The 26378-nt window shown below is 35.5% G+C and overlaps 1 protein-coding gene across 6 annotated transcripts in view; it reads left to right on the top strand.

Annotated features, from left to right (window-relative positions):
• LOC129725042 (cAMP-dependent protein kinase type II regulatory subunit) overlaps nt 1-26378 on the top strand; it is a 105083-nt gene that overhangs the window by 22661 nt on the left and 56044 nt on the right. For 4 of the 6 annotated variants that reach the window (XM_055680433.1, XM_055680431.1, XM_055680430.1 and 1 more), the window contains exon 3: nt 21782-22011. In XM_055680433.1, coding sequence (XP_055536408.1) covers nt 21798-22011 — 214 coding nt within the window. In that variant the 5' untranslated portion in view covers nt 21782-21797. Of the gene's footprint in view, nt 1-3646; nt 3779-4101; nt 4229-21781; nt 22012-26378 lie in introns of those variants that run through there. The other 2 variants (XM_055680429.1, XM_055680432.1) reach the window with 2 other exon arrangements.

Below are 26378 nucleotides of genomic sequence, written 5' to 3'. Positions count from 1 at the left end.
AGTCCTTTAAAGGGATAATGAACTGGTTCTGTCAAGAAATCAAAAGTATCGACAAAATTCATCATAGTCCAGCTGCGAGTTGAACTTTAATCTAATCCTCCTGTGTTATGAGTTATTTGCGTCACTGCATTCTTTCGAAATAATTTTTCTTTGCGTGTAGAAGCTGCATGAAATCGATATGAAAAAATCAATGCGACGATTAGATATACATACATATGATGAAGAATAATTTTTGGGAATAGCCTATGAAAACTATTTTTTTTTGTTCACAACAGAAAACTATTTGAATTATGTTTAATTATATGGTAACAAGAGTGAACCATTATGAACACGATCTAAAAATCATCACAAGAAAAACTTATGAGTCATAAGTGTAAATATTTAAACTACCAATTGAGTTGAATCACATTATGTCCTATTAGCATGGGAATAGTATTTTTCAGTGGCGCTAGAGGCAGGAAACGAAGCCCAACACGGGGAAATAGAAAACTGTGGTTAGAAGAAAAATAACAAGACGACACTCAACGTGCACTTTGATTGCGTAGTGACTTCTAGTAGATTTATTTTCGTAATAGTCTGAACAGCAGAAGAGGGTAGAAGTTAACGTTAACTTTATTTTGCTGATATTTCTTCTTGAACAGGAGTATGTTAATTTTTTCTTCTCTGAGTATACGAAATATCACTGCATCTTTCCCAGCAAACTAGTGTTAATAGAAATTATACATCAAGAAAATGAAGACATAATAAAATAAATGGCTGGTCCGGAAGGTTGCGTATACTATATTTTCAGTGGACAGATACTGGTTGATTTTTAGATTTTTTGATATGCTGGGTAAGGAACCTATTTTAAGCAGATTATGCAGCCTCCAGTGCATTGAGAGTGCTGCAAAATTTCGAAAAAGCATAATGACAATGATACAACAACAATTTCATTATCACTCTCGTCAAACTAATATTGAATGTCACCCGTGTCAATTCTTGGTGAAAATCATGTCAGTGAAATAAATTATATGTCTTGATTATTATTGAAATCATTTGATCTGAGCCAATCCATTGCTTGATGTCGATGAAGTAGATAAGCATCTACATCCTCAACCGCGTAAACATCGCTAAAGTAACACAAATACTTTTACCACAGACAAACAGAAGTGCCACTCGATGACGAATTCATCGACCAGAAAAATGATTATTTTGAAATTTTGGTTAGTGGGCAATAAAGCCGCCGATGTCGCTATAATCAAGCGTGCACATTCATTATCAAAGACAAAAATCGTCAGTGATGCCGCTGGTGTTGATTTAAGCAAGCGCCCACACCCCTTAGCAAATAGAAAAAAAACCGTTTTACGAAAATAAGTTAGTAGGCAATAAGCTCACATGGTGGCGCATGAGTGTAACGTTTCGGATAAGGACGAAGATTTTTCAGGATTTTTCTTCGAAGAGGCACGTCTGTTTATCTGTGCTTTTACTACAGCAGTTCTAACTTTTACTACAAAAGTTCTACTTAATGGACGCAGTAGTCTACTTCTATCACAAAGAAAAAGTCAATTTCGCTACTTTTTCTCTGTCAGCACTCATTTTTAGGTTATCAAATTGATATAGGATATTTCAACAATAATTATTTGAATTTCCTAATCGAGGGATACTGTTTCAATCCCCTCGAACATATTTTGGGGTTATTTGCTTCGATCGGTGTTTATTAAAAAAAACTGTAATGAACGATAATTCATATATTCGTAAGACAGTGGCACTGGAATGCTAACTTTTTTCTCCTCTTACACTTGCTTTACGGTCTTAAAACTTTGCATAAGACACAAAATTTATATCTTTTCAAATGTCAGAGCACTACGATTTTTTGTAATTTCACGTTCTTTATTTTGTGATAATGCTGTAAGTTCAATTTTTTTTTATATTTTCTCGATAGAAATTAAATAGTTCCGTACTTTATTGCTGAGTATGGAAGTTTTTTAGGTACTTAATTAAAACTATGACACGAAATTTGAAAAAAAAAAAAACACAGTTCTGTAAATTACTGATCTCACTTATTAGCAAGTCCAAGTATAAGCAAATCGTGATCGTTTCCTAAAATTGTCCATAGTTAAATCTTTCTTTTTTAAAATTTCGAAAGTTGTGTTTTTCGTGTTTGTGATTTTTGAGTTTAAATGCAGCTACAGATTTCATGTAGAAATACAATTTCTATGTGTTTATTGCGTGGAACACATACACAGTAAAAAATTCTGAATTTTACTCGTCACGTGAAATATTTTGTCATATAAATTTCAATTTAAATTGTTATATACGATTCGACATAAGGTTTTCTCACTGTATGAGCCAGTACTCTGATACTCTATCCAATCGATTTTCAGTTCTCAGCGAAGTTCCTCGGTATAACAAGGAGTTCAGTTAGATACTTACAGGGGATAGTCATAATGAGTGGGATAAACAATATTTTGATGAAATTTGAAATTGATTTTAATGATTCGAACACTTCCAAACTGGAAAACTGTTAAAGTTTCATTTTCTGATTACAAATATGGACTAGGTCACCGGATGTAGGAAATATTCATGTGTTCCGGTAGGCATGTCAAACCTGTTAATTTTTGAATGACTTTGGTAATGGGTTACCTGAAAAAAAGAATGCTTATTTGCATCATTGGCATAGATGACAAATCCATTTCTGAAGCAAATGGTCTATCAAGATCGGGAATTGGCCAAGAACTCATCGAAAAATGGTTATTTCCCATCCGGAAGTCCTCAGAGGAACCTCTAGTAGAGGACATTCACAAAATTTATTAGGAATCTTTCAAAAGACATATTTTTGAAAATAGGCTTCATTGGCCACTTCCGGAACAAGCTGGATGCTCCGAAGAAACCCGTATTGGGAGAATTTGCATTTCTGCATCAAAATATAGCATGCGACCCCTCTATCTCCAGCATTTTTCATCAGGAATCATCCAAAAAACATATTTCTGAATACAGACTGCGCTGGCCACTCACGGAACGATCCGCATGCCCCGTAGGAACCAATAGCGGGGACATTTACGATTCTGCATCAAATATAGCGTGCGACACCTCAATCTTCAGGATTTTTCATCAGGAATATTTCAAATAACATATTTCTAAGTATAAGTTTCATTGACCACTTCCAGAACAAATATTGGTTATATAAGTCACTGCGGTAACGATCTGGATGCCTTGTAGGAACAGGTAGGGGGGACATTTGCATTTTGGAATAAAATATACCTTCCGACACCTTTATTTGCAGGATGGAAGATTCTATATGAAAAATCCTGAAGATATAGGTGTCGCACGCTATATTTGACGTAGAAATGTTAATGTCACCATTCCAGGTTTCTCCGGGGCATTTAGATTGTTTCGGTAGTGGTCAATGCAGTCTGTACTATTCAGAAATAGGTCTTTTGGATGATTTCTAATGAAAAATCCTGAAGATAGAGGTGTCGCATGTTATATTTTGTTGCAGAAATGCAAATTCTCCCACTACAAATTTTCCTTCGGGGCAACCAGGTTGTTTCAGAAGTGGCCAATGAAGCTCATATTCAAAAATATGTCTTTTGAAAAATTCCTGATGAAAAATCCTAAAATATAGGTGTCATTTTGGATGCAAAAATGTGAATGTCCCCTATTACAGGTTTCTCTGGAGACTTCCGGATGGAAAATAGCCATTTCTCGATGAGTTCTTGGCCGATTCCGGATCTTGATGAACCGCTTCAAAAATGGTTTTGACATCTATGCCAATGATGCAAATAAGCATTTTAATAAGGTAACATAAACATTACTAAATTAATCCAAAAATTAGCAGGTTTGACATGCCTACTGGAACTCAGGAATATTTCCTACATTCGGTGACCTAGACCACATTTGTAAACAGAAAATGAAACTTTAAAACTTTTCCAGTTTAATAGTGTTCGAATTATCAATTAGAAAAAGTCAATTTCGCTACTTTCTCTCTGTCAGCACTCATTTTTAGGTTATCAAATTGATATAGGATATTTCAACAATAATTATTTGAATTTCCATGAAAAATCCTAAAATATAGGTGTCATTTTGGATGCAAAAATGTGAATGTCCCCTATTACAGGTTTCTCTGGAGACTTCCGGATGGAAAATAGCCATTTCTCGATGAGTTCTTGGCCGATTCCGGATTTTGATGAACCGCTTCAAAAATGGTTTTGACATCTATGCCAATGATGCAAATAAGCATTTCAATAAGGTAACATAAACATTACTAAATTAATCCAAAAATTAGCAGGTTTGACATGCCTACTGGAACTCAGGAATATTTCCTACATTCGGTAACCTAGACCACATTTGTAATCAGAAAATGAAACTTTAAAACTTTTCCAGTTTAATAGTGTTCGAATTATCAAAATTGATAGAATCGAATAATTTGGCAAAGCTACAGCATTTAAAATTTCATCGAAATTTTGCCTATCCTACTTATTTTGACTATCCTCTGTATTTTACTTCGTGATTTGGTCGCAGAGATGGCGCTTCGGCACCAAATTTTTTCTCTTGAAAGCTAAAGCTTTGCAATTTACAACAAAGTTGTTGATTATATCAATTAAGGATGTTTTATAGAAGACAAAAAATAAATTTTTCGAATTTTTGAAACATACGAATTTTTGTAAAATTGGCTTTTTATCACTTGTCAGAATTTTTATCTTCTAATTATTTTTAAGTTTTCTCTCCACATAAATAAAATAAATGCATTTTTTCTTGCCGAGCACCGAAGTGTTTAAAAAAGTTGGACAATAAGCTTGAGCTTTACTTAGTTGGTCAAGGAAATAGTTGAAATCAGCGTGAAGGAATTTGTTTACTTGTCATACAAAATTTTTAACAAACTTTTGTAATTCCGACCGGCTTTATCGTCAAAAAGTAATAGATTAAAAACAAGTTATTTTTATTTTTTACTTTTGTTTCAAACGCTTTACAAACATGCAGAATGTGTCTCAATGTGCAAACTTCCTCGTGAGATCAAACCACTCTCAAATTTGTTCCTGGGATAACTAAGAATCATCATTTATCAGACTCATTGAGCAAAATGTTTGCTGTAAACTCTTCTAATAAATTCGTTATTTCGGTTTCGGAAATTTTAGGAAAAAAATCACACATTTTGAAACAAAAACTAAATAAACGAACATCTGTTTCTTAAACCAACATTCTTCTGAATTCAATACGCACACCGTCTCGACTAACTGAACGTCATGGCTCGAGCACAATATGCTGAGTTGTTGGCTTCGCAGCATGCACCTGCGAATGTGCAGCCTCACCACGTGACGCGACAAACCAGTTCAACCTGTGCAGCATGAAAATAGACGACAGCGCAATATATACACCAAATATGAATGGCCATGGTAGTATCTTCAGCCACATCTTTCGAAGGTATGGTTTGTCAGCCAGTCGAACGAGATTTGGGACGATTCACATACCTTTATTGGGGTAGTTCTGAGGTCAATGGATCTGCGGGAAAAATATGGAGTGTGCGTTGGTATTTTTTCGAATCATACATAATTATATAAAAATATTATATAATAAAATGTGCGAAGGTGATTGCTATGAAAAATAATGCAAAATTAGAAATCTCGCAACAAGTAACGGCGTACCAAATGTTCAACATACATAAAAGATGTTCGCAAAACAAAATCACAATAAAAACCCTGAACCGGTTAGTTACACCCTGACAAGGAAGAAGCTGACACATAAGAGTGCCACAGTCACTAACTTTTATAATACATAATGTATGAAACGTACACTAACGTGATTTAATTAATTGGAGCGATATCAACCGAATGACATGTCCATGATGGCCTGTAATATAGCAAGAGGGGAAAGCGTCTTCCTAGTAAGGTATGCGATGTTGTTCACTTTGTTTCAGAAGTGAAACTTAAACATGTAAAATTATGTTCCTCTACTATGAATATAGGAAAAGCGCGTTTAGCAGTAGAACTGTGCTCATTCAGTTGTGTTTTCTTTCAGGTTTATTAATATAGTTAATCATTTAATGCTACTCTGCAGGAATATTGTATTTCGCAGCAGTCATTGTTCCCATAGCGTGCAGTAATTCGCTATCATATTCGCGAACACGCTTGATCATGCAATCAATCACCTTCCCATGACGCGATTGTGGAGGCCATTCAGTAATGCATGCCGGTTTGTTTCAACCGGTTAGCATCAATACTAGCAATCAGCTGCGAGAGTTTCGTCGTCAGCACGTTGCTGGTCAGCCCTGTAGCGTGACGATTTTTGACTTATATCTATGCTTGCATCGTTTGGAGTAACGTCTGTGTAGTTTATTTTTTATGATACCAAATGGATTTTCTGCTAGATGGAGAGATATTTATTTTTTTTTAAACAGCGTGAGCATTTGATATTATGCTAATAACCGGAAACTTATATGCAACAAGTTAAGAGTTTTACAATTTTCTGATACATATAAACTATTTGTTCAAACAGAGCCATAATAGCGCCGGGTGAAGTTAGAACGTCAGTATAATTAGTACATAAAGCGAAGTTGATTAACTTAATTATAATGCTCGACAAATTACCTCCTTTCGGGGCGCGACAAAAAACTGTTCTGCGGTAAACAGAGAATTTATCAACTAATCAAATGTGGCATGACATGTAAATATTTTGAAATGTGCGAGAATCAGTACATATAGTGATATTTCTAAGTTATTTCAGAAATGTTTACTAGCTGTGAAAAGTTAATCATGTGAATGTCATTTTAAGCTAGATGGCAATTCACACTATAATGAGTGAGTCAACAGTGAAAAAGATGCGAATGGTCCGGCTAGAAACAGCTTACGATCGCGTTTATTATCACCATCAAGTCCTATCAAGATCGTTGTCGTCGGTCTACGTCAGAGTGCTTCGGTACCGTAGCTAATTTTGTCGATGTGTGCCTTGGGAGAAATTGTGCGTAACTGGCTCCTAGATTGAGTGGTAGAAAGACAACTTTTACCACGATAAGATTTTCTCCATCTGCTTTACTAACACAACGTTTAGTTTGGTAACACTTTGCGGCCTTCCTCGTCATTCGATGGAAAAGACGGCTACTTCTCTATCATAAACTTTATTAGGCGTAACAATTTTCAGTTCGTCGTCGTCTGCTGGTCATATACTAAGGCCCATATATAAAACTAATGATGCCATTTTTGCCCGACGCATTTTACGATATGTATACCAATGTTGGGTTAAATTTACTAATAACTTCAGTAACGAATAACTTATTCGGCGAATAATGAAGTGCTACTAAAAATTAGTTTTTTATTCCATACGAAACGAAAGTGTTCTACACTAACTTTAATTTCCCCATAACCGGTGATTTTATGAGTGGTCGTGCATCAAAATTTATTCCCTTTTAGACCGTCATCAAAGCGAGACGTACCATTCAAGAAGTTGGTCAGTTTAATTTTCTGCTTATTATCGAGGCCGAAACTATTCGCCGTAACTAGTAAACGTCGATAAGTTTTCCTTGGTTCTAATTATGGCCTTCTGTCCCTTTTAGTTGGCCTTCAACAACTTATTTTAATTATCGACTGCAAAGTTGACGGTTTTTGATTATCCTTTCAAAATAAGACAGCGCAAAGTTTCGGTAGTATTTCGTTTTCAGTGTTATTTCGATTTTTCATTCATTTTGCTTTGCAATTTTATTCTTTCTGCAGGTTATCAATAATATTGTGTGAATTTTTGACAAACAGAATTTTTACTTGGGAATAAAACAAAATTATTCCTATGATTAAATAGGCAAATTTGAACTGGTTGGTTTTTTAGCGTGGCATACCGTGGAATGGGGTGAAATTGATCAGTTGGGTGAAATTGATCACCTGAAAATTCTTGATAAAAAATACTAATCAAAAGATATTGCTCTTACAACACTAGGCAATGTTAACGTGTCCTTAAACGCAACTTTTGCATGATTCACATACCTGTCAAAGTTAACCCTTGCATGCCCGGTGCAATTTTTAATATTTCCGAAAAATTCTTCTAACTCAGTCAAAACCCAATGAAATTTTATCAAACAAGATTCCAAATAACAAAAAGAAGTATTGAATTTAATCTTAGTTGAGGCTTAATTACGTTAAATTTGGAGAAGTGAGTAAAGTTTGATAAAAGCTCAAAAAAAGTAATTTTCAACAATGATCATTCCATACCATTAAAGAAATACTGATGAATTATAATCATCATGTCTTGACATAAAATAATTTGTTGTGCTTACGATTGTTCCATAAATTTTTATATGCTGCATCAGAGCATCACTGGGCATTTTCTTCAAAATACTACAGGTGACAGTAATTTTAGTTAGTCTACAAAGTGTTCAGCTTGAATTTTCTCGTGAAGCTATAAATTTTAATGATAAACCTTGTGAGCGGTAGAGGATTAATTTCAGAGCTAGTTTTTGAGCTTTTGCAACAAACCGAATTGAAATCGATCTAACGACGATCAAATAAGAGCAAATTTAGCAACAAGCAGCTCGTGAACCAAAATAAACAAATTTTAACCTGAAATATCGTTATTTTCGTTTCCCAAACTAGCTGTAAATGATGTTTTTCAGTACAGAAATCATCATTTATCTTTAGCATATCAAAAAAAAAGCACGTTGCCAAAAGAATGTATGGATTTCAATGGTGATCAATTTCACCCCAATTTACCTCATAGTACCTTATAGAATTATGGAATTTATTTCATGAAGTAGAAGCGGTTCTCAACCTTTTTTTTTGTCCGCGTACCCCTTGGCGATATTTTTCATATCGATTGTACCCCCTGGCTTGGAATGTTCTTGCCGAGTGGGAGAGAGTAATGGTAGATCATATTGTGGTAGTCTAGGGTTCCAAATTAAACTGTAGCTTGTTTGAATGCTACAGTCATGTTTTAGGGGCTAGATTGATCAACAAAGGAATTATTATAGAGAAAAATTGCTTTGTCCGCCATTACTGATTTTTCTCTCGTGTACCCCCTGAAGGCTTTCGAGTACCCCCAGGGGTACGCGTACCCCAGGTTGAGAACCGCTGAAGTAGACGATAGAAATTTCGCCAATAGCCATATAGGTTTACTGGAGCTCATACCAGTACTTGTTTTAAAATTATACTATTTCGGGAAAAATGTACATGAAGCTAGTTAATTCGAAATTGTTATAAAAATTGATCAATTTCACCCCATTCCATGGTACGTAAAATCGAGGGTGCGTATAATCGAGTGTGCGTATAATCGAGGTATTCCTGTAGTTACTCGGAGTTGTGAGTGGCGTTTCATTCCATCCTTGCCAACACTCAGGGGTGGTTTGGAGTGAAAAGTCGCAGGGATATTACGCCCTTTATCGTACGAGATGGTGAAGATGCTAGTCCCGTTCTGTTACCGAACAGCTTGTAAGTTTGGGCACTGAATGCAGTTGCCTTCGTGAAGGTCGATGATTGGCACAATGGCCGATGTAAATTAAACGAGACCAAAAAAGAGAGCGGAAAAAGTTGGGTCAGTCAGAAAAAGTTTGATAATTCATTGAGTTCTAATTAAAAATTTCCTCTTATGTTCGCGATGTTTCCTTTCATGAGGAAGTTTGTTTGTAATTCGAATATTTTATTATAAATTGCACTGGTCAATGGAAGCCAAAACAATTTTTTTTTTCTAGAGCTCAAGCTAGAAAAATAGGGAAGATTATAACTTCCTAATCAGTCTTTGTGAATTAAGCCCCTAGCTAATTCGGAAGAGCCGCAGAGTAATTGCTCGCCGGGGTTTTACCTTCTACTTTTGCTTACGGGAAAACTGCATTAGTATCTATGGAGACTTTAACTGCCGTTCAAAGCATAGTTGTCCCAGCGTGCATAAGGTCTACACAAACCTTGGAACAACTATGCTTGGAACGGCAGTTAAGCACTTCCGACTTGGCTGGGAGTATTAAAATTCACAGAAACGGTTTAAAAGCTGTAATTTTGTTTTTTCCAGTTTTGGCTCAGGGAATTTGACCTAGAGCTCAAACTGAAAATAAAAGAAAGATTATAGCTTTTCAACCGTTCCCGTGAGTTTTGGTACTCTTAGCCAGCTCTGAAGTGCATTGAATCAGAGATTAAAATTAAATTTTCCCGTAAGCTCGCTAAAGGCACTAAATTTCACAAAAATTGTTAAAATGCTGTAATCTTTAGTATTTTTTTCTTCATTTTAACCTGTGTCGACCAGTGTTATCAATTAATTATTTTGAATTAATTATAGAATTTAAAAAAATGTTTACTAAATTTAAGCCTATTTGTCAAGAAAAAAAAAGGGTTTACAACTAAATAAACTGCTAACTAATTTACTGTAATGAGAGCTTATTGTACCAATTGGGGATTGCAACGATTTTCATCGAAGGTTGGTTTCACAGTTCATAGAAATCAATTAACAAACTAATGAAAAATAACGAAACATAACTAATGAAAAGTAACGAAATATAATAAAAAAGAACATATTTCCATTAGCTGACGTCACCGAAATTAAGCAACACTTGATACGAAATGTGAAATTTTCTAGATTTGAGAACAGATACATAAGTTAACAAGTTTTCATTGCTCAAAGCAATGTTTCTTCCTTCGTTAAAAGGTTTGTGGAACGCAAATCAGCGAAAACAGCAAACGATCGGAAGTACAAATGCTCACAGACATCCAACGCTCAATATTTGTATTATCTCGCTACGGGCACACTGACGCGCGCATTGCTATGTGTCGTACTAGCTCCGGTCGAGCCATTCCCGAGCAATGAGAACTTATATTTTCTGTTTTACTTCAAAGACTAACCTCGACATCGGGAAATACTTTTTGAACACAAAACATATACAGCAATTATGCGCCACGGATGTAAATTGATCTAAAAATAGTTTTTGCTCATGGCAAACGTAGTAAAAAAGGTACATTACATTGGTCACCTAATTTTTGTTGCAGCTTTCTGCTCGGGTCACAAAATAAAGGTATACTTATGTAGATACATACATTTGAAAGGATGATAAGTGGCTGAAGCAGATACTATGCCAGTCTATACAGTTTCGTAATGTAAGTATTCGTAGTAGCTGATTGCAAAATAAGAATTTACGTCGACAATTGAGCGAGCAGCGAAATACAACAGTAATCTGCCTCTACGAAAACATCGTGTGTTAATCGTATTTATCTCACGAGGTAATTGAGATTTACAAACGCTTGAAGCGGATTTGAGATAAGTAGACTCTTTAGTGGCGGCGAATTGCTTGATAATTGCGCTCGGTAGATAGTAATTGATGAGAATGTGTGCGCATATGGTGAGTTCGGTGAGATGTTAAACAGATAAAGTTGGGCTATTTGACGTTATAGATCCGAGCACAGGTTGTCAGATCGTGCTCCGTGGCATTTTCAATAATAACAAACACCAACCTCAAACAGTTTTTTCCCTGCCAGCTTATTTTTTGCTCGGTGGAACACTTTTTAAATCAGAATATATAGTAAAGCTCCACCAAATATTTTAGCCTGAAAAATTGCTCCTCCGATAAATTTAGTAATTTAATTATGCAATACCTAGGTATTGTTTGTCTACTTACTCAAAACAATTTTTATTCACAGAATTTCGCTCTTGAAGATAATATGTTGGAAATGCAATGAATAAATAATTATTTAATTAATAATTGAATCCCCTATATCTTTATACAACTCTTTACAATTGTATAGGTTCGACCAATCACGGTGTGCAATCATATTACTTATTCTTCAAAAATTAACAAATTTCTCTGACGACGTACATACGTAATTTTCATTTGTCAAAAAAGAAATAAAAACTTCAACTCTGATATTTGTAGCTCACATACTTGTTTAGAAACTGAATTCGGTTGGAAGCAGAATGCTTCACACATAATTACACCGTAAAACCACCGTATTCATGCGATGCATGTAATTGTGACAATGTTGCATGTGTTTTAACGTGTGAAAAAGCACGTGCTGCGCGTTCTTCTATGATCTTCGCGGGAAGAATAAACCTCGAAACTCATCGCAAATGACATGAGGGCTATCCAGGCCTTTGTAGAGCTTTATGAAAATGCATTATATAGACGAAAAAAAAACTACATCATACTATGTATGTAGGAAACCCATTCAGAAAACCCATTATACATCATCATAATTAGTAAGTACGACGGCCGGTTGCTACACCCCAACATAGTTATAGTTATAGACACGCTAACTCTCATGTTTAGAAATTCCAACTCATGTCTACATTAAAATAGTTAATTTTAACGGAAATAAAGCACATTTTTTCATTGAGTTTATGTGGAAAGCTTATTTAACCTTAATTTATACACTTCCAATAGCTTTGAAATAGCAGACCCACAAAAATTAGAATGTAAAATTTTAAATCTAAACTTTAACATTCGACATGAAAAATAGAAATTCAAGACATGACCGCACGGCATACGTAAGACTGCAATAGTTTTATATTCCATTTTGAGACCTCAATTGAGTAGGGTTGAGCGGGGCTAGTTGGTCATTTTTGGTCAAAATGTTCTGTAATTTTTTGTAGGAAATATTATGGCAAAAACTCATTACATGGAAATGTCGTGTTAAGTCTATAGCATCTAGAAAAAATAGAAACTGTACAGAATAGTTCATGATTTTGCGAATATTCTATGTTTTTTGAGTGGATGTCAAATTGGCCAACTAGCCCCTCAGCTGGGGTAAGTTGGTCAGGGTGTGGGGTAAATTGACCATTTATATTGCGGAAGGACAATTCACTTTTCCTTCCTCACTGCATTTGAGGCAGCCCGTAGTGTCTCAGCGGAGGTCAAACCGCATCCGGTTTTTTGTTTATACGTTTGCTTTCCGAAATTCCAAACCATGAGAAAAGTAACTCATAATTGCATGAAAAAAATCTCTTTCATACCTGACGAGAAGTATATGTTAAAATCTCTCTAATAGTTTGGTTGGGAACTGAATCAAAGACAATAAGGATTAAATTGAAAACCGGAGCCAAATTCTAGATTCGTATCTGCAAACACAAGCACAAAACTATAGCTACATTAGTTTTTTTTGTTGTTGAAAGCTTGCTTTCTCCGAAATTTTCATCAGGTAGATGGCATTTGTCGATGCAATAGTGTACGTTATAGTTATTTTAGATCAATGACTTAGCATTTATAGTGTGCAATAAAATATTCATCAAAATGACGATGAAATGGAGATAACTTTTACCAAATAGTTTATCGCTTCAAATAAATGGTTTTGCTAAACAAAGCACATGCTGTTTTCGCTTGGATTGAGTTTGCATCACGAAATGCACTGTTCCTGAAATAGCATTTACTTGGTTACTTGAATTCATTTATGATGTGCATATGACCAACCAGCCTCCCTAGTATGTGACCAACTAGCCCCTCATGTATTAAATATGATAATTACTTGAAATATATGAAAATGAAATTTTGGCGAAAGTTTGCTATACACAACTTAAAGTTAACGAAAGTGACTTTCATAATACGTTGAGCCATGTTTATTTCAATTTGGCTAGCTCTGTTTAGACAAAAAATTTCAACTTGAAAACCGAGTAGAATTGATGGTCAATTTGGCACCAACCTGTATTTATTCAACGTCCTAATTAAAACTGTACTTCATTTTGTCATTAAGTTTCTCTGGTTATCTACTACGTATTACCCATATAACACGATATTTTTGGATGCATAGATTCGAAAATATTCTCATTGACCAACTTACCCCGTAACCAACTAGCCCCGCTCTACCCTACATTAGGAAATAAATCATTTATTTTAAATTCACTGCTTCATGGAGAGTACGGTCGTCGCAAAACTCAAAAATCAATGAACTATAATTTTCACATCCCTACTCTACAACGATCTTCTTCACTTTTTATTCGTCAAAAACGGAACTATATTTCAAGAAAATCGAGAAATTCGATGTGTCAAAATACTACGAAATAGGTCTGTCCTGCACTGTTAATTATGTTTCTGGTTCGACATTAACGAATACCTCCTCATGATAATGCTATAGATTTGTCTTCAATACGCAAATACGCATCTTTTGGTACAGATCTAATCTGAGTACATTTTACTAGAAAGTTAACGTCATTCTATGGTTCACTTACCGACTACATAGCAGTATCATTGCAAGTTCTTTGTTTGGCTGTCTGCATCTCACAACACAACTGCCATGCTGAGATGCTGAACTGCCATGCCTCTTAGCTTCCTGTTATTTTAAAAATGAATGATAAATTTTATTTGTACATCACTGCAACCTTGAACAGCTTGAAAATTTAGGATTTCAAAAAATGTTTTTATTTTTACTATATGCATAGAAAATAAATATTGCGGTTGCGGGTTGAATGTCATCTACATATTACGGCCACCAAAAGGAAATGAGCGATTGATTTTCGCACATTCTTTATATGAGCCGTTGCGGAACAGAGTTGTCTAAAGGCCATTTTCTGCGAAAATGAGTTTTTTTTTTGCATAAACCGCATCTACTCAAGAAGCTGAAGTTGGGAAATTAAGAAAATTTCGAAAAATCGAACTTTAAAGCTGATTTATACTGTGTTGAAATTTCGTCCGAAACCGAATGGCCATTCTGTTTCGGAACATAGTGGTCTATGTACATAAATGATGTACATCATGCAACACGTAACATGTTGCATATTACATGTGATAAGTAACATGTCACTTGTTTTGTACATGTCACACGGGATTTAAAACATGTTACACGTAATGTAACCCGAAAAATGTAACATGTGAAATATTATGTAATATGTAACATGTTGTGTTACATGTAATGTAACATGTAATACAACATGACATCTTACATGTGACATGTTGTACTTATCATATAACATGTGACACTAGCCATTTTATACGAATTTCCGTCATTTTCTTTGTTATTACCAGGTTTGTGTACATAGACCACTCTGTTCCGAAACGATTCGAGGATTCCAGTGAATATATATATGAAGTCGGTGTGGTCTATGTACATTGGTGAGATAAAATTACACTAAAGTCGCTTTTTACGCGGGGGATACGTGCCGCGTAAAAAAAACCGCGTGAAAAAAACCGGAATCCGCGTGAAAAAATAAAAAAATCCGCGTAAATTTCGGAATCCGCGTAAAAAAACGCGTAAATTCCGGAATCCGCGTAAAAAAACGCGTAAATTCCGGAATCCGCGTAAAAAAACCGCGTAAATTCTAGAATCCGAGTAAAAAAAACCGCGTAAATTCCGGAATCCGCGTAAAAAAAACCGCGTAAAAAAACGCGTGAAAAGCGACCTTAGTGTACTTATTTCGCAAAGAAACTGTTAATTTTATGTATTCCCGTGTTCAACCACTTCACAACCTTCATATTAGAACATTTTGTTTGAAAGAATCCATTGAACAGAATTTTATTCTGAGATTTTTCGAAAATTACTTCTGAAAAATTTGCTCGATGGCACACAGTGGTCACTCTGTTCCGCAACGGCTCATATACAGTAAGTCAGCTTGCAGCCAAAACGAGCAAAGAGGAAGCGAGCGTGTGTTTGGTTCAATGTGCACGGTTTCAACTCGACTTCAACAGTTCAGTATTGAAATATCATTTCAATTACTACATGAAAAATTTGTTCAATGCTTTTTCTATCGACCAAGACATTGATGTTCAAAATCCGCTCAGTAGCAGTAACATGAAAAGCCATTGAAAACTATATTAGAATGTTTTTTTTTTCCAAAATTTTAGGTTTCAGAACTACACAGTTTTAAATTTTGTCATTATTCAACAATTAGTAGAAACAATGCTTCCAGCCGTGAAAATACATAGTCTTTAAATAACTTTTAATTTCGAGGTCATTCTTTCTTTATTCCATGGGCGTAGCCAGAATTTCGAATAGGGGGGGGGGGGGTCAAGTTCTTCAAAATTTTAGAAGTAAAAAATGTAATTTTTTTACTAACACTAAAATAAACTAAACTGTGGAGATCGAAGTAAAGCACGAACGCGGACGGGCGCAATTTTTCTACTGCGTCACAATTTTCTCGCTAAATATTTTTAATTTATTGTTTTTTGTTGAAACAGTGTTATATAAAGTTAGTTTTTACCGAAAACCGCCAACGTTACCTTCCGTATTTAAAGAAACAGCCGATATTAGTCAACACGCAGGTCGCAGTATTAGTCAAAGTGCATGAAGATCAAGCGGATTAAAATGCCTCTTAAAACTTAGGAAGTAATCGAAACCGCCATTAGAAGAAGTTTTCGCTACAGGAGCCAACGAATGTCCTAAGAGTTTTTCTCTTTAATTTATCCAAGCTGAGTGATACTCGACAGATGAGTATGATCGATTAAGGACACAAAATAAGGATTGACTGAATAGGATCTGGATCGAATTGTAGATGGTGAGAGCGTTCTTTTTCTAGCTTAGTATTTTTCTATAATTATGTTTAATATTAGGGCAGTACGGCAGGTGGATTTCTGCAGATCTGTATTGCGTTGTTGGTAGAACTTATTAAAAGTAAAAATCAAACTAACTCGATAAAAATTCATCGGTTTGCTGGTACATATATTCAAACAACGGATTCAGATTCAGCATACGTTCTCGTTCCCCATTGCCTACCATGGCAAATCCTGAATTTGTCTCACCCCATCTTACTACAACAAATAACGGTTTTGATCGCGCAATAGGCTTCTGAACTTTCAAATTTGTATTTCGCGTAATATGCATCAGTTATAATAAAGTTACCAGAGCTGTACCTTATTAAAACAATTCCTATCCTGTAATACTCGTAGAGATGCAGTGGTACCCGCGGTCTCTAAACAAAACGAGTATCACCATCCCTTTCCTTCCCAAGTAGTACCGCCTTTTGGTCGTGGCCGGCGTCGTTATTGGTCAGTGATAAAAGTTTTCAAGTACTGGCTGTGTTAGTGTAGACCAGACTAGACTAGACTAACACTAAATTAAACTAAACTGTAATTTAATTAACACTAAATCTACCGTAGAAAGATAACAATAACAACGTCGTTAACTAAAAAACATCTTCCTTTTATCCTCCGTAAATCGCTCCAGCGCTAATTCAGTAAATTTTCTACGATTGTTGTTAACCATCTGCCGATGAACACTCAGCAAGCAGAGAGCACTCAACCATTGTTGACCTCAGCCAGGTTTTCACCCGACGCAATGTGCTGAACGAGAGCTCAATCGTGCTTGTTTTACATGGTGAAGCAAGTTCAATTTTAATTGCTTTCTCTTCAAAGAGCACATTGAGAGTATACAAGCCAAGTGCATCAATTATACGAGATGTTTATATCCTCTCATTAACAGGAATTCTAAACTTTGTTTAAAGAACAAACTTTTGATTTACAAACAAATTTTTAGACCAGCAAGGCTTTATGCTGTACCGATCTGGTCAAGTTGCTGTTCAACAAGGAAGAAAACGCTCCAAAGGATTCAGAATAAAATTCTGAAAATGATTTTGAAGCGTCCTCCATGGTTTGGTACACTCGAATTACATAGACTTACTGGTGTTGAACCATTAGAAGCTATGTCAAATAAAATTATTAACAACTTTCGACAAAAATCGTTGCAATCCTCAATTGCTACGATAAGCTCTCTTTATAGCCAATAAGTTAGCAATTAAGTTAGTTGTAAGTTTACTTCCCCTTTTCTGACATGTAGGTTTAAATCCCTACGAATGATAAGTCCTAATTGCGAAAGCAAACAAATCCTAACAATTAAAATTACAAATTTCTAACAGTGTTGAGATTCACCATTTGTGATTGGACACACATACTCATTATTTACTAATATTTATCATAAATACTTAAGCTACTAACAAATCCCCCCTTAAAAAAAAATTGCTTTCTCAGTCGCAGGTAAGAAAGAACGGGCTTCAGCAAGCAAGTCTATAAGATCCCGTTCTTCCTAATTCTTACCGTCTGCTCTCATGCATGACTCATGCTGCAATGTTGATACCAGACTTCCACCTCTCCAACAAAACTGTTAACGTCATAAAAAAATACGAAAGCTCCGGTTTTGCACTTTATCTCTTCTAACGACATGCATATTACGTTAGCAGGATGCGGCGAGGACAACGCGTAGGCAAGTGCACTATCTTCCATGAACCGTGTTTCCTGTGAGGTTATTAGAGAATTAAGGTAAGGAATTGTCAATGCTCGATTCCAATACTAAGCTAGTTGATGCAGGTGGGTTTGCCCGGTACTTTTGCCGCTGCAATGTCCTTAGTGGTTCAACTGAAAAAACTGTGCAATTCCACGCAACATAGGGCAAGCATTTGAATCAATTATTTTTGATCTGGCTGATATTTTACACAGATGTTTCAATGGGCTAAAAATGTCGTTTCGTGCTAACGTATGCGTTAAAAAAATGGATTTTTTTCGGATGGTGGTAAAAAAATAACTAAGACCGATAGTTAGGTTTGATTAATTTCCTATGGAGGAAAATTATGCTAGCTAACGTGCAGAAAAAAATCTACGATCTTGCGTGCGGAATTTCGGCAAGTAACCGGAACGTTCGCCATGGCGGATCAAAACATGCGTGTAGGCATGTTTTTAAATTCTTTTTTCATTTTATTTCGCGACAAAATTGTTGGAGTAGATCTTACGCTTCAGGCTTGCCAGAAATCTTCGACGAAACGCAACTTGCGGACGTTGGGCGGGTTCACCAACTTGGGAACCACATCGACATTTAGCCGTTCCATCTCCTCAAATGATCGCCTCGAATAGTGAGCCGTCTCCAGATCCGGCCAAAAAACCGTGTCTTCGGCCTTATGGTATTTTTTGGTGAACGACGCTACTTCCGGCAGGTACTTCGTACTATAAATTTCCCCGTTCTCGGCCAGTCCGGAGCAAAAGAAGAGCAGCTTTGACATCCCCTTCACGCTGATTGTCAGCCACAGCAGCACCGTCTTGGGGAACTTGGTGTGTAAAAGAAATTTCACCTTAGTGCTTACTTTTTTCGTGTGGGAAGTAAAATACAAAGTGCCCTACCAGTCGTTGCCATCCAGAGTGAGACAGGTCTCGTCGTCCATCACCACCGCTACGTCGTGAATTGCCGGGAAAATCGGATTGACCATCTTATTCAGGCGCTGCCGCTGCGTCATTGCTTGCAGCTCCGAGACAATTGAACGGGACTGCTTCCTAACATGTATGGCCAAGCGCTCGCAGCGATGTAGCCACTTTTCCCTCGGTCTTCCTCTTCAGCATTCTTTGGAGCTTCTTGTCGCTCAGGGTCGTCGGCCGTCCGGAACTGGGCTTTCTTTCAATGCTCTGATTGTTGCCCAATAGTGCCAAGATGTTGTAGATGCCGGAACGGGCGTATCCGGTGTCCACTAACTGCCGCACCTTGTCTGTTTTCGACGCGACGTGGGTACCGTTATTTAAACGGGCTAATCAATTTTTTTCTGATGACTCATCGGTTAATATGATTGATGCTGCATGCGTAGTTTCGTCAGTGTGTGTAAAAGTAAACCCATGAAAAATTGGCAGTTTTTGTCCATTTTTTTAGCGCAAACGTTATTAGAGTTATTGAAAAAAAAATTCTGCACCAATGCCAGCGATTAGGGGGGGGGGGTCAATGGCCCCCCCTGGCTACGCCTATGCTTTATTCACTAGGGAATAACTGTTCGAATCTAGAAAATCTATAACGAGCGTCTTAGCAGAGTGATTGAGATCAATCAAAGAAATAGTTATCGGTTTCCGTTATACTCTACTAATTTTTTTTTTTTTGGAAATAAATATTGAAATTCAGTCCGCAAATATATATTTCGACTGTGACGTACAGTCTTCCTCAGTGCTTATGTGGACTGGTAAAGAGCAAAGCGTAAATCCTGTTTTTTTTATTTGTAGTAGGTAAAAATGAAAATTAAGCACCCTTAATACTACACGAATCACAAATTGATAAAGACGTATTAAAATGAGCTTGACTGTTCAATATTTAATTTTGCAATAACGGTTTTTTTTAATTTGCGTAAGCTTGATGAGCACCGATGATCAGGAAAGGGTTTACAGCATTTGGGCTTGGTGTATTCCATTTTCACTTTATTCATCTTCACAAAATGCAAACTGTTACTAACACATCTGGAGTAGTGCAATCGTATTTATATACGAAAACATATACGATACGATATTATAGGTAACCCAGTAGTTATTGGTTGCGTACTTTACAAACAGTTATTATTAGTAAACAAGTAGGTGGTGTTGCACGACAAACATATTTTTTTACAAAACATCCGGCAAGGGGGAACGTGTAGGTAGGCTAAGGTTATAGCGCTTGAGTTATTTATCCAATCGTTTTGTTGTCAAAGAATGAATTGTATATTTTTGATCAAGCATTCCAATGAACGAATGATTTTTGCTGGAGAACCACGGACAAATTAAGAAAAACGTGTATTTTCCGAAATAATAATAATTTTTCGAGCCTCAATTCAAAATAACTCGAAAACCGATGCCTTTAGAATGTTTACTACCAAGAGCTTTTAGATATAAAATGACTCTCTGCATCTTTTAAAATCATCAGAATACAAATATTTTGAAAAATGTTTGAATTAGAATTTTCATAAAAAAATTAATCTACCATAAAAAAATTATTTTTCATTTCTCCATCCTGGACTTTTTTTTTAAGTTGCGTATGAACGTCTAGTTTCTTAAAAAAAAAAAAAAAATTCAACTTTTTTTTTTAATTTGAATTAGTGTTTATTTTAAATTTTTTTTGGTCAAAAAAAATTTTTTTTTGTACAGTGCAAATTTATCTATGGTGCCTTTTTAATTCCCTACAACTCATCTTCAGACAGTTTTTCTATACAACCAACGGTTTCTGGGCTACAATGCTTCGAATAAAACCTATGTCAAGAGACATACGCCCTTTTAGAATGTAACTCATGGGTGTAAAAAATCTCTCCATCTGTGAAAAATGCTCAGTTTGCTAAGCCAAATACGTGTGCAAAGTTTCATTCAAATCAAAAATGGTCGATATTCGACCATAGGTCATTTGGCGCGATCTTGCTCATAAGAAGGTGGTATTATGGTCACCTTAGGCGTGGAAATCAATTATCACTTTCCTGGCGGTGGAGAGGCAACTGGCTCATGTACTATGTTGTTTCACAACACGTGGTATAATTATGCATTTGCAAACAGTTAAATTTTTACCGTTTCCATACTCCTAATTGCAATACATTTGACATGACTTTAAGTTTCATGTTAACTTAATGGTGCAAGTATTAAATTTAAAGTTTAATACTGCATCGAAAAATGTCGGTATTTCCAAATGTTTTCGAAACACACAGAAATATTTTTAAAGTCTCAAAACTATTTAAAATTTTACAAAAAAAATGTATTACAAAAACTAAAGTTCAAACAAAAATTATTTTATTTTTATATTTTTCAAGAAGCAGTTGAAAAATAATAGGTAAGAGTAAAATTAATAAATCATCATTATGAAAGAGAAAAAATCGTTCTCATGCACATCGGGTTAATTATCAGAGATTTGTCGAAAGCAGAATTGAATGTGAAGTATTTTGTAACCAGCTGAGAGCAATTTAGCCTCTGACAGGAGGTATTGCAGTGCTATATGCAGTTGATCCCGACAGTTAAGCAAGTCTGCTTCCATAGAGCTGATTGCCATTTTAATTAATGCCAATTAAAAGCAACTTCTCGGGATGTCCGCCTCAGATGGATGAGACTCAGATTTGGATAGAAGTAGTATGAAGAAAGGCATTTATCCATTCTCTTTCGTTAGTTCGTAAAGCGCAGATCTATACTGGCACTACCGCATAACTAATCAAGGTCCTTTTGCTGTTTTCTCCTGTATTGCAGATTGTGACAGCTAACTATGTCGGGTCAACAGAAACATCGAATCCAGGTTCCAGATGGATTACGCGACGTGCTGCTGGAATTTTCAATAGCGTACCTTTTGGAACAGCCGGGAGATGTGATCGATTACGCGGTGGAGTTTTTCTCCAAACTGCAGGAAAACCGGAAAACCACCATGATCACATCGAACGAACCCGTTTCGCCGGACGAAAGCATAATGTCACACGAAGAAGGTATGTAGCACTGTTGTGGCATGTAAATGTCTCTTTATTCTGCTCAAAAGGCTTTTTTTTGTTTTTTAATATGTTTTTTGAATGAATTATATTATTTACAATTATTAGTGACTGTAAAACAAATAACATCGGAAAATGTTGAAAACTTATAAAAGATATGTTACGAATGTCACTATGCAGAACAGGGTAATTTCTGCCATCCTCAATCGGAAATAATTGATTCGGGCTCCACTTCGATTTTAAAAATGTTACAATAGACAAAACTATCTAAAATCTTACTTCAATTTTACAGTAAAGAATTACTTAATTCTTTCAAAAATAAGAGGAATAATTGTTTTCACTAGTACGAGATTACCGGTAGAATTGTTAAAAGTAGTTGAGTGAACCAAAAAACAACATTAAACGACGACGTTAATTCTTTGCCAGTGGAACTGTCAATACTTTTTTTTTCAGAAAAAGATGGGTTCTAAAAAAGCTTCATTTGGGTTCGGTGTATGAAAATAAATTTTTTCTTACACTTGTTAAGTAATTCACAAAACACTTTTAGTTGATTCATGTGCAAGAGGAGCAGATAAAATTAATAAATTGATCTTTGATTCCGATTTGGTCAGTCATTCATGCTCTTTCCAGATGACTGCACAATATTTTGTCACCAGGAAAATGCAAATTTCATACAAAAGATGAAATAGACGGTAGTGGAATTCTATTTTGATCATAAAATATATTTTTTCAAGATGACTTTTATTCGACGAAAATCGTTCAAACGTAATTGATTGGTGGCCTTTGATTATGAACGGTCAGAAAGGTACTGATACGCAGTAGACTATTCTGTAAGCAGCAGAGTTTTTCTTCACATGAAATTTTGTACGCTCTCAGTAATAAATCAAAAGTGACTTTCTCTGAGCTTTGCAGTTTTTGTTTCATGTCTGGTTGACTGTTTTGATCAATTTTGATTACGTTTTCCTGGTTTATGTTGGAAAAGGAACAAAAGAATTACCATTGTGTCCTGACGTTTGTATATCGAATACCTGATCAAGTGGTAAACAGGGTAAGCGCCTTCTATTCTCTGAGCAAATCCATAAAATATTTTTTTGGAGAAAAAATAGTAACTATTCGAAACAATATGTTGAAAATTTCGAGTTGGTGTTATTTTCAGTTCAAAAGATATGAGCTTTTAAAGTTGGTGCCGCAAAGCACTTTCAAGCGAGAAGCGCTCCTAAACCCAGCTTTCTTCAGTTCTCATACCAAAAAGTGTACCATAATGACTAACAGAAATAGCATGTGCAGTCTTACCCTGCTGGTGCGTTCTGTACGGTTGTCCCTTAATTAAATTTTGCATTGTTTTTTATAGTAAAGTGTGCATGTAGACTTGCGAGTTGTTAGGGGCGTAAAGTACACTGTCTTCATCATTAAGGTGGGTAACAGACTAAGAATATTTTAAAAATCATTTCTATCAAACTAAGTTAACAAACCTTACAGAGTTTTCGCTTATAACTGAAACTGGGATTGTCATTAGTAGTACTGGTAAAATAATACCAACTCGAAATTTTCAGAAGAATTTCGAAATTTTGTCAAAAATACTTGGGTTTTTTCCAGATTTTCCAGTGCCCCAGTACATAATTTTTCATCATATTGTTGTGAATAGTTACTATTGAAAAAATATTTTTTCTCAAAAAAAAATATTTTCATAAACTACAACTTATGATGCATCTGCTGTGAAAATTTCATCAAATTCGATGCAATTATTAAAGATATGTCTATTTAAAAACAATAATGATCTAAATTTCGAATGACAATAACAGCTTGAAAACTTACTCAAATTAAATAAAAATTGGAAAATCAACTTCCCGAGTGAAACTGTTGAAGTTTTTGATACTTGTTTGAAATACTACAAGGTATACAGCCCTGTGGTTGTATGAAATTGTGACGTGGCACTAAACACTGTAATTACAGACACAATAAATCCGTTGGTTCAGTGATTTACATATTTTAATTCTCAGCCTCACCTTCATTTATTCAGAAATATATATAATTACACTCGAAAGAACTTCATTTTACACTTGGTGATGTTATGTCTGTAGTTTTTTGTTGTGCAAACAAAATTCAACAATTACCACGAAGTTAAAGTTTAAGAAGATTCATTTTTGTTTTTTACTTCACAAGTTTGTTTCATTTTCCAAAGATTACATTCACTGTATTACGAAGACAGCTAATATAAGTTTATTATTTCATTTGTAAAGTTTAGAATAAACAAAATATCTAACAATGTTAAAATGTAAAAAAAAGATTCTGAAAAGATTTTAGTAAATGGACAAAAAATTCATGATCACTCTGATAATATTTTTAGGAACTGACTCGTTCGATATTTATCGAATTTTCGATTATTAAGTGAATATCGAAGATAGAAATAAATATAAATAACTAATAACCGTTGTAAAAATGTTAAATTCCTTTTAAGTAATTTATGGTTTTTGTGGTAATCATATTTATGAGACAAACTTCTAATCACCATCAGTAGCAATATTGCTGTTTTGATTGCACGCGAATAGAAGTCGTGCCCGCTGCAATGATAGACGACGAGAAACTAGCGGTGCTCTGTTCTACATATACTCCGTGACCGTGCTTTTACCAACATGTTTTCTTCCAAGACATCAGTTTCTATTACGCTCTAACAGCAGGTTTAGAAAATGTTCAAAAAAAGGGGTTGTTTCAAACTTTTCGAAAAACCTTTACTTTCGAGACATCAAATTAGTCTAGGTTCATAGGAGCAAAAGTAAATTGACCTGTTGGGACGGGGAGACTCTGTCAATTTTGTTTTGGATATTGAAACAGAGAATATCACAGGGAATGGTTGGTGTCTATTCATGTCGTCTGTGCTAGGAATGCTCGCATGTGGTTGGCTCACTCTTCGCGTAAATTTGTCTTTGACAATCTTCATTGAATTTTACCGCTTTGCAATGAAAAACTAATCATAACTAGCGTATTACAAAATTGTTCAACATTTTATCTATCCAACAACATGTTGGTTATTGTTATCCATCATGTGGTTATGCTGTTATTATCGTTTGAAATCTAACGCAACATTTGCCTGTTTCATTTCCAATTTTACAGAATGCTCACCAGTATAGAAAACAAAGACGTAGTCCCACGTCAAAAAAAAAAAACATCGCGAATTTCAGTGATCCGTTTCACGAATTCTGACCCAATTGTAAACACAATATCATGGAAACAGTGTTCCAAATTTTCAATCATTTTTTGGACGAACAAATTGCTTTCTTTCAGAGATCATTTAGCATACATTGCTGACAACATTGAAGGCAATCGATATTTATTGGCACAAGGTATTAAACTGTAATCAACCAAATGTCCTTCATTTTTTAATTCACGTTAGAGACATGAATAACGTTCAACAATTTGTGTCAATGCTAATTGGTCGAAGGTCACTGTATTTAAAGTAACTTCATCATTTAATAGAAATACATAAAATTCAATTAAAAGTAGATTTCTTCAATCAATAAAGAAGAAATTATACACTAAACAAGAAGATACTGCATAGTCCATCTAGGACCGTTCAAGCTGTATAGCTACTTACAACAATCAACTATGCCATCCGGTTGTGTCTACGAATATAAGGCTAAGATAAACAACAGCCTCTGAAGACATTGAAAATCATTGAATATAGCATACCAGGAAAACAATCGTCCCACAAATATAAATAATATTTAGCGTGAGATGGCTCCTATCCTATAGCGAATCCATGCGGAGTGCCTGTCGGGTGTAGTTATGAAGCACACGATGGTCGCAATTCAGTCCCACGTGGGCATGGAAACCGTTAGAAATGGTACCTATTTGCGTCTGATGAACAGCATAGGAGGTATCGTTTGTTTCCATTAGAAACAATTCTGGCTGGATTGAATCAATTGAACTTGGCAATCACAACAAAATGCCGCTTGGAGGACCTGCTGCGTTGCTCACACGTGTCCTCTGCTACAATCTAATGGGTTTTTACGATGTGGCTTGTTATCCTTGGTGACAGTCGACGTTTGTTATAGCAATTAGTTTAAAATGAGTTGATGAAGTTAACATCAGAACATCATACAAGCAAGTATTAGAACATACGACGAAAGATTTGAGTTGAAAAACTTCGAACGACGTCACTAAAATGGTAACACCACGCGAGTTCCTTTACTGGACGAGGCTTAACATTAGTCGTCAGCCTAGCGTAGTTGCTCACATAGCCGTTAGTTACGTTGGTGGTATATGTTCAATTTTCACCACATTGGTGTCATAAATGAAATCTCGCGGTTTTGTGCCGAGTCCGGAACGTTACTTATGATATTTCGCATTGAAGTGGGTTACAAAAAATT

The sequence above is a fragment of the Wyeomyia smithii genome, chromosome 2 (assembly GCF_029784165.1).
Source record: "Wyeomyia smithii strain HCP4-BCI-WySm-NY-G18 chromosome 2, ASM2978416v1, whole genome shotgun sequence".
Classification (NCBI taxonomy): domain Eukaryota; kingdom Metazoa; phylum Arthropoda; class Insecta; order Diptera; family Culicidae; genus Wyeomyia; species Wyeomyia smithii.
Note: the sequence above shows the minus strand (reverse complement) of the source record. Positions and strands in the feature narration are given on the sequence as shown.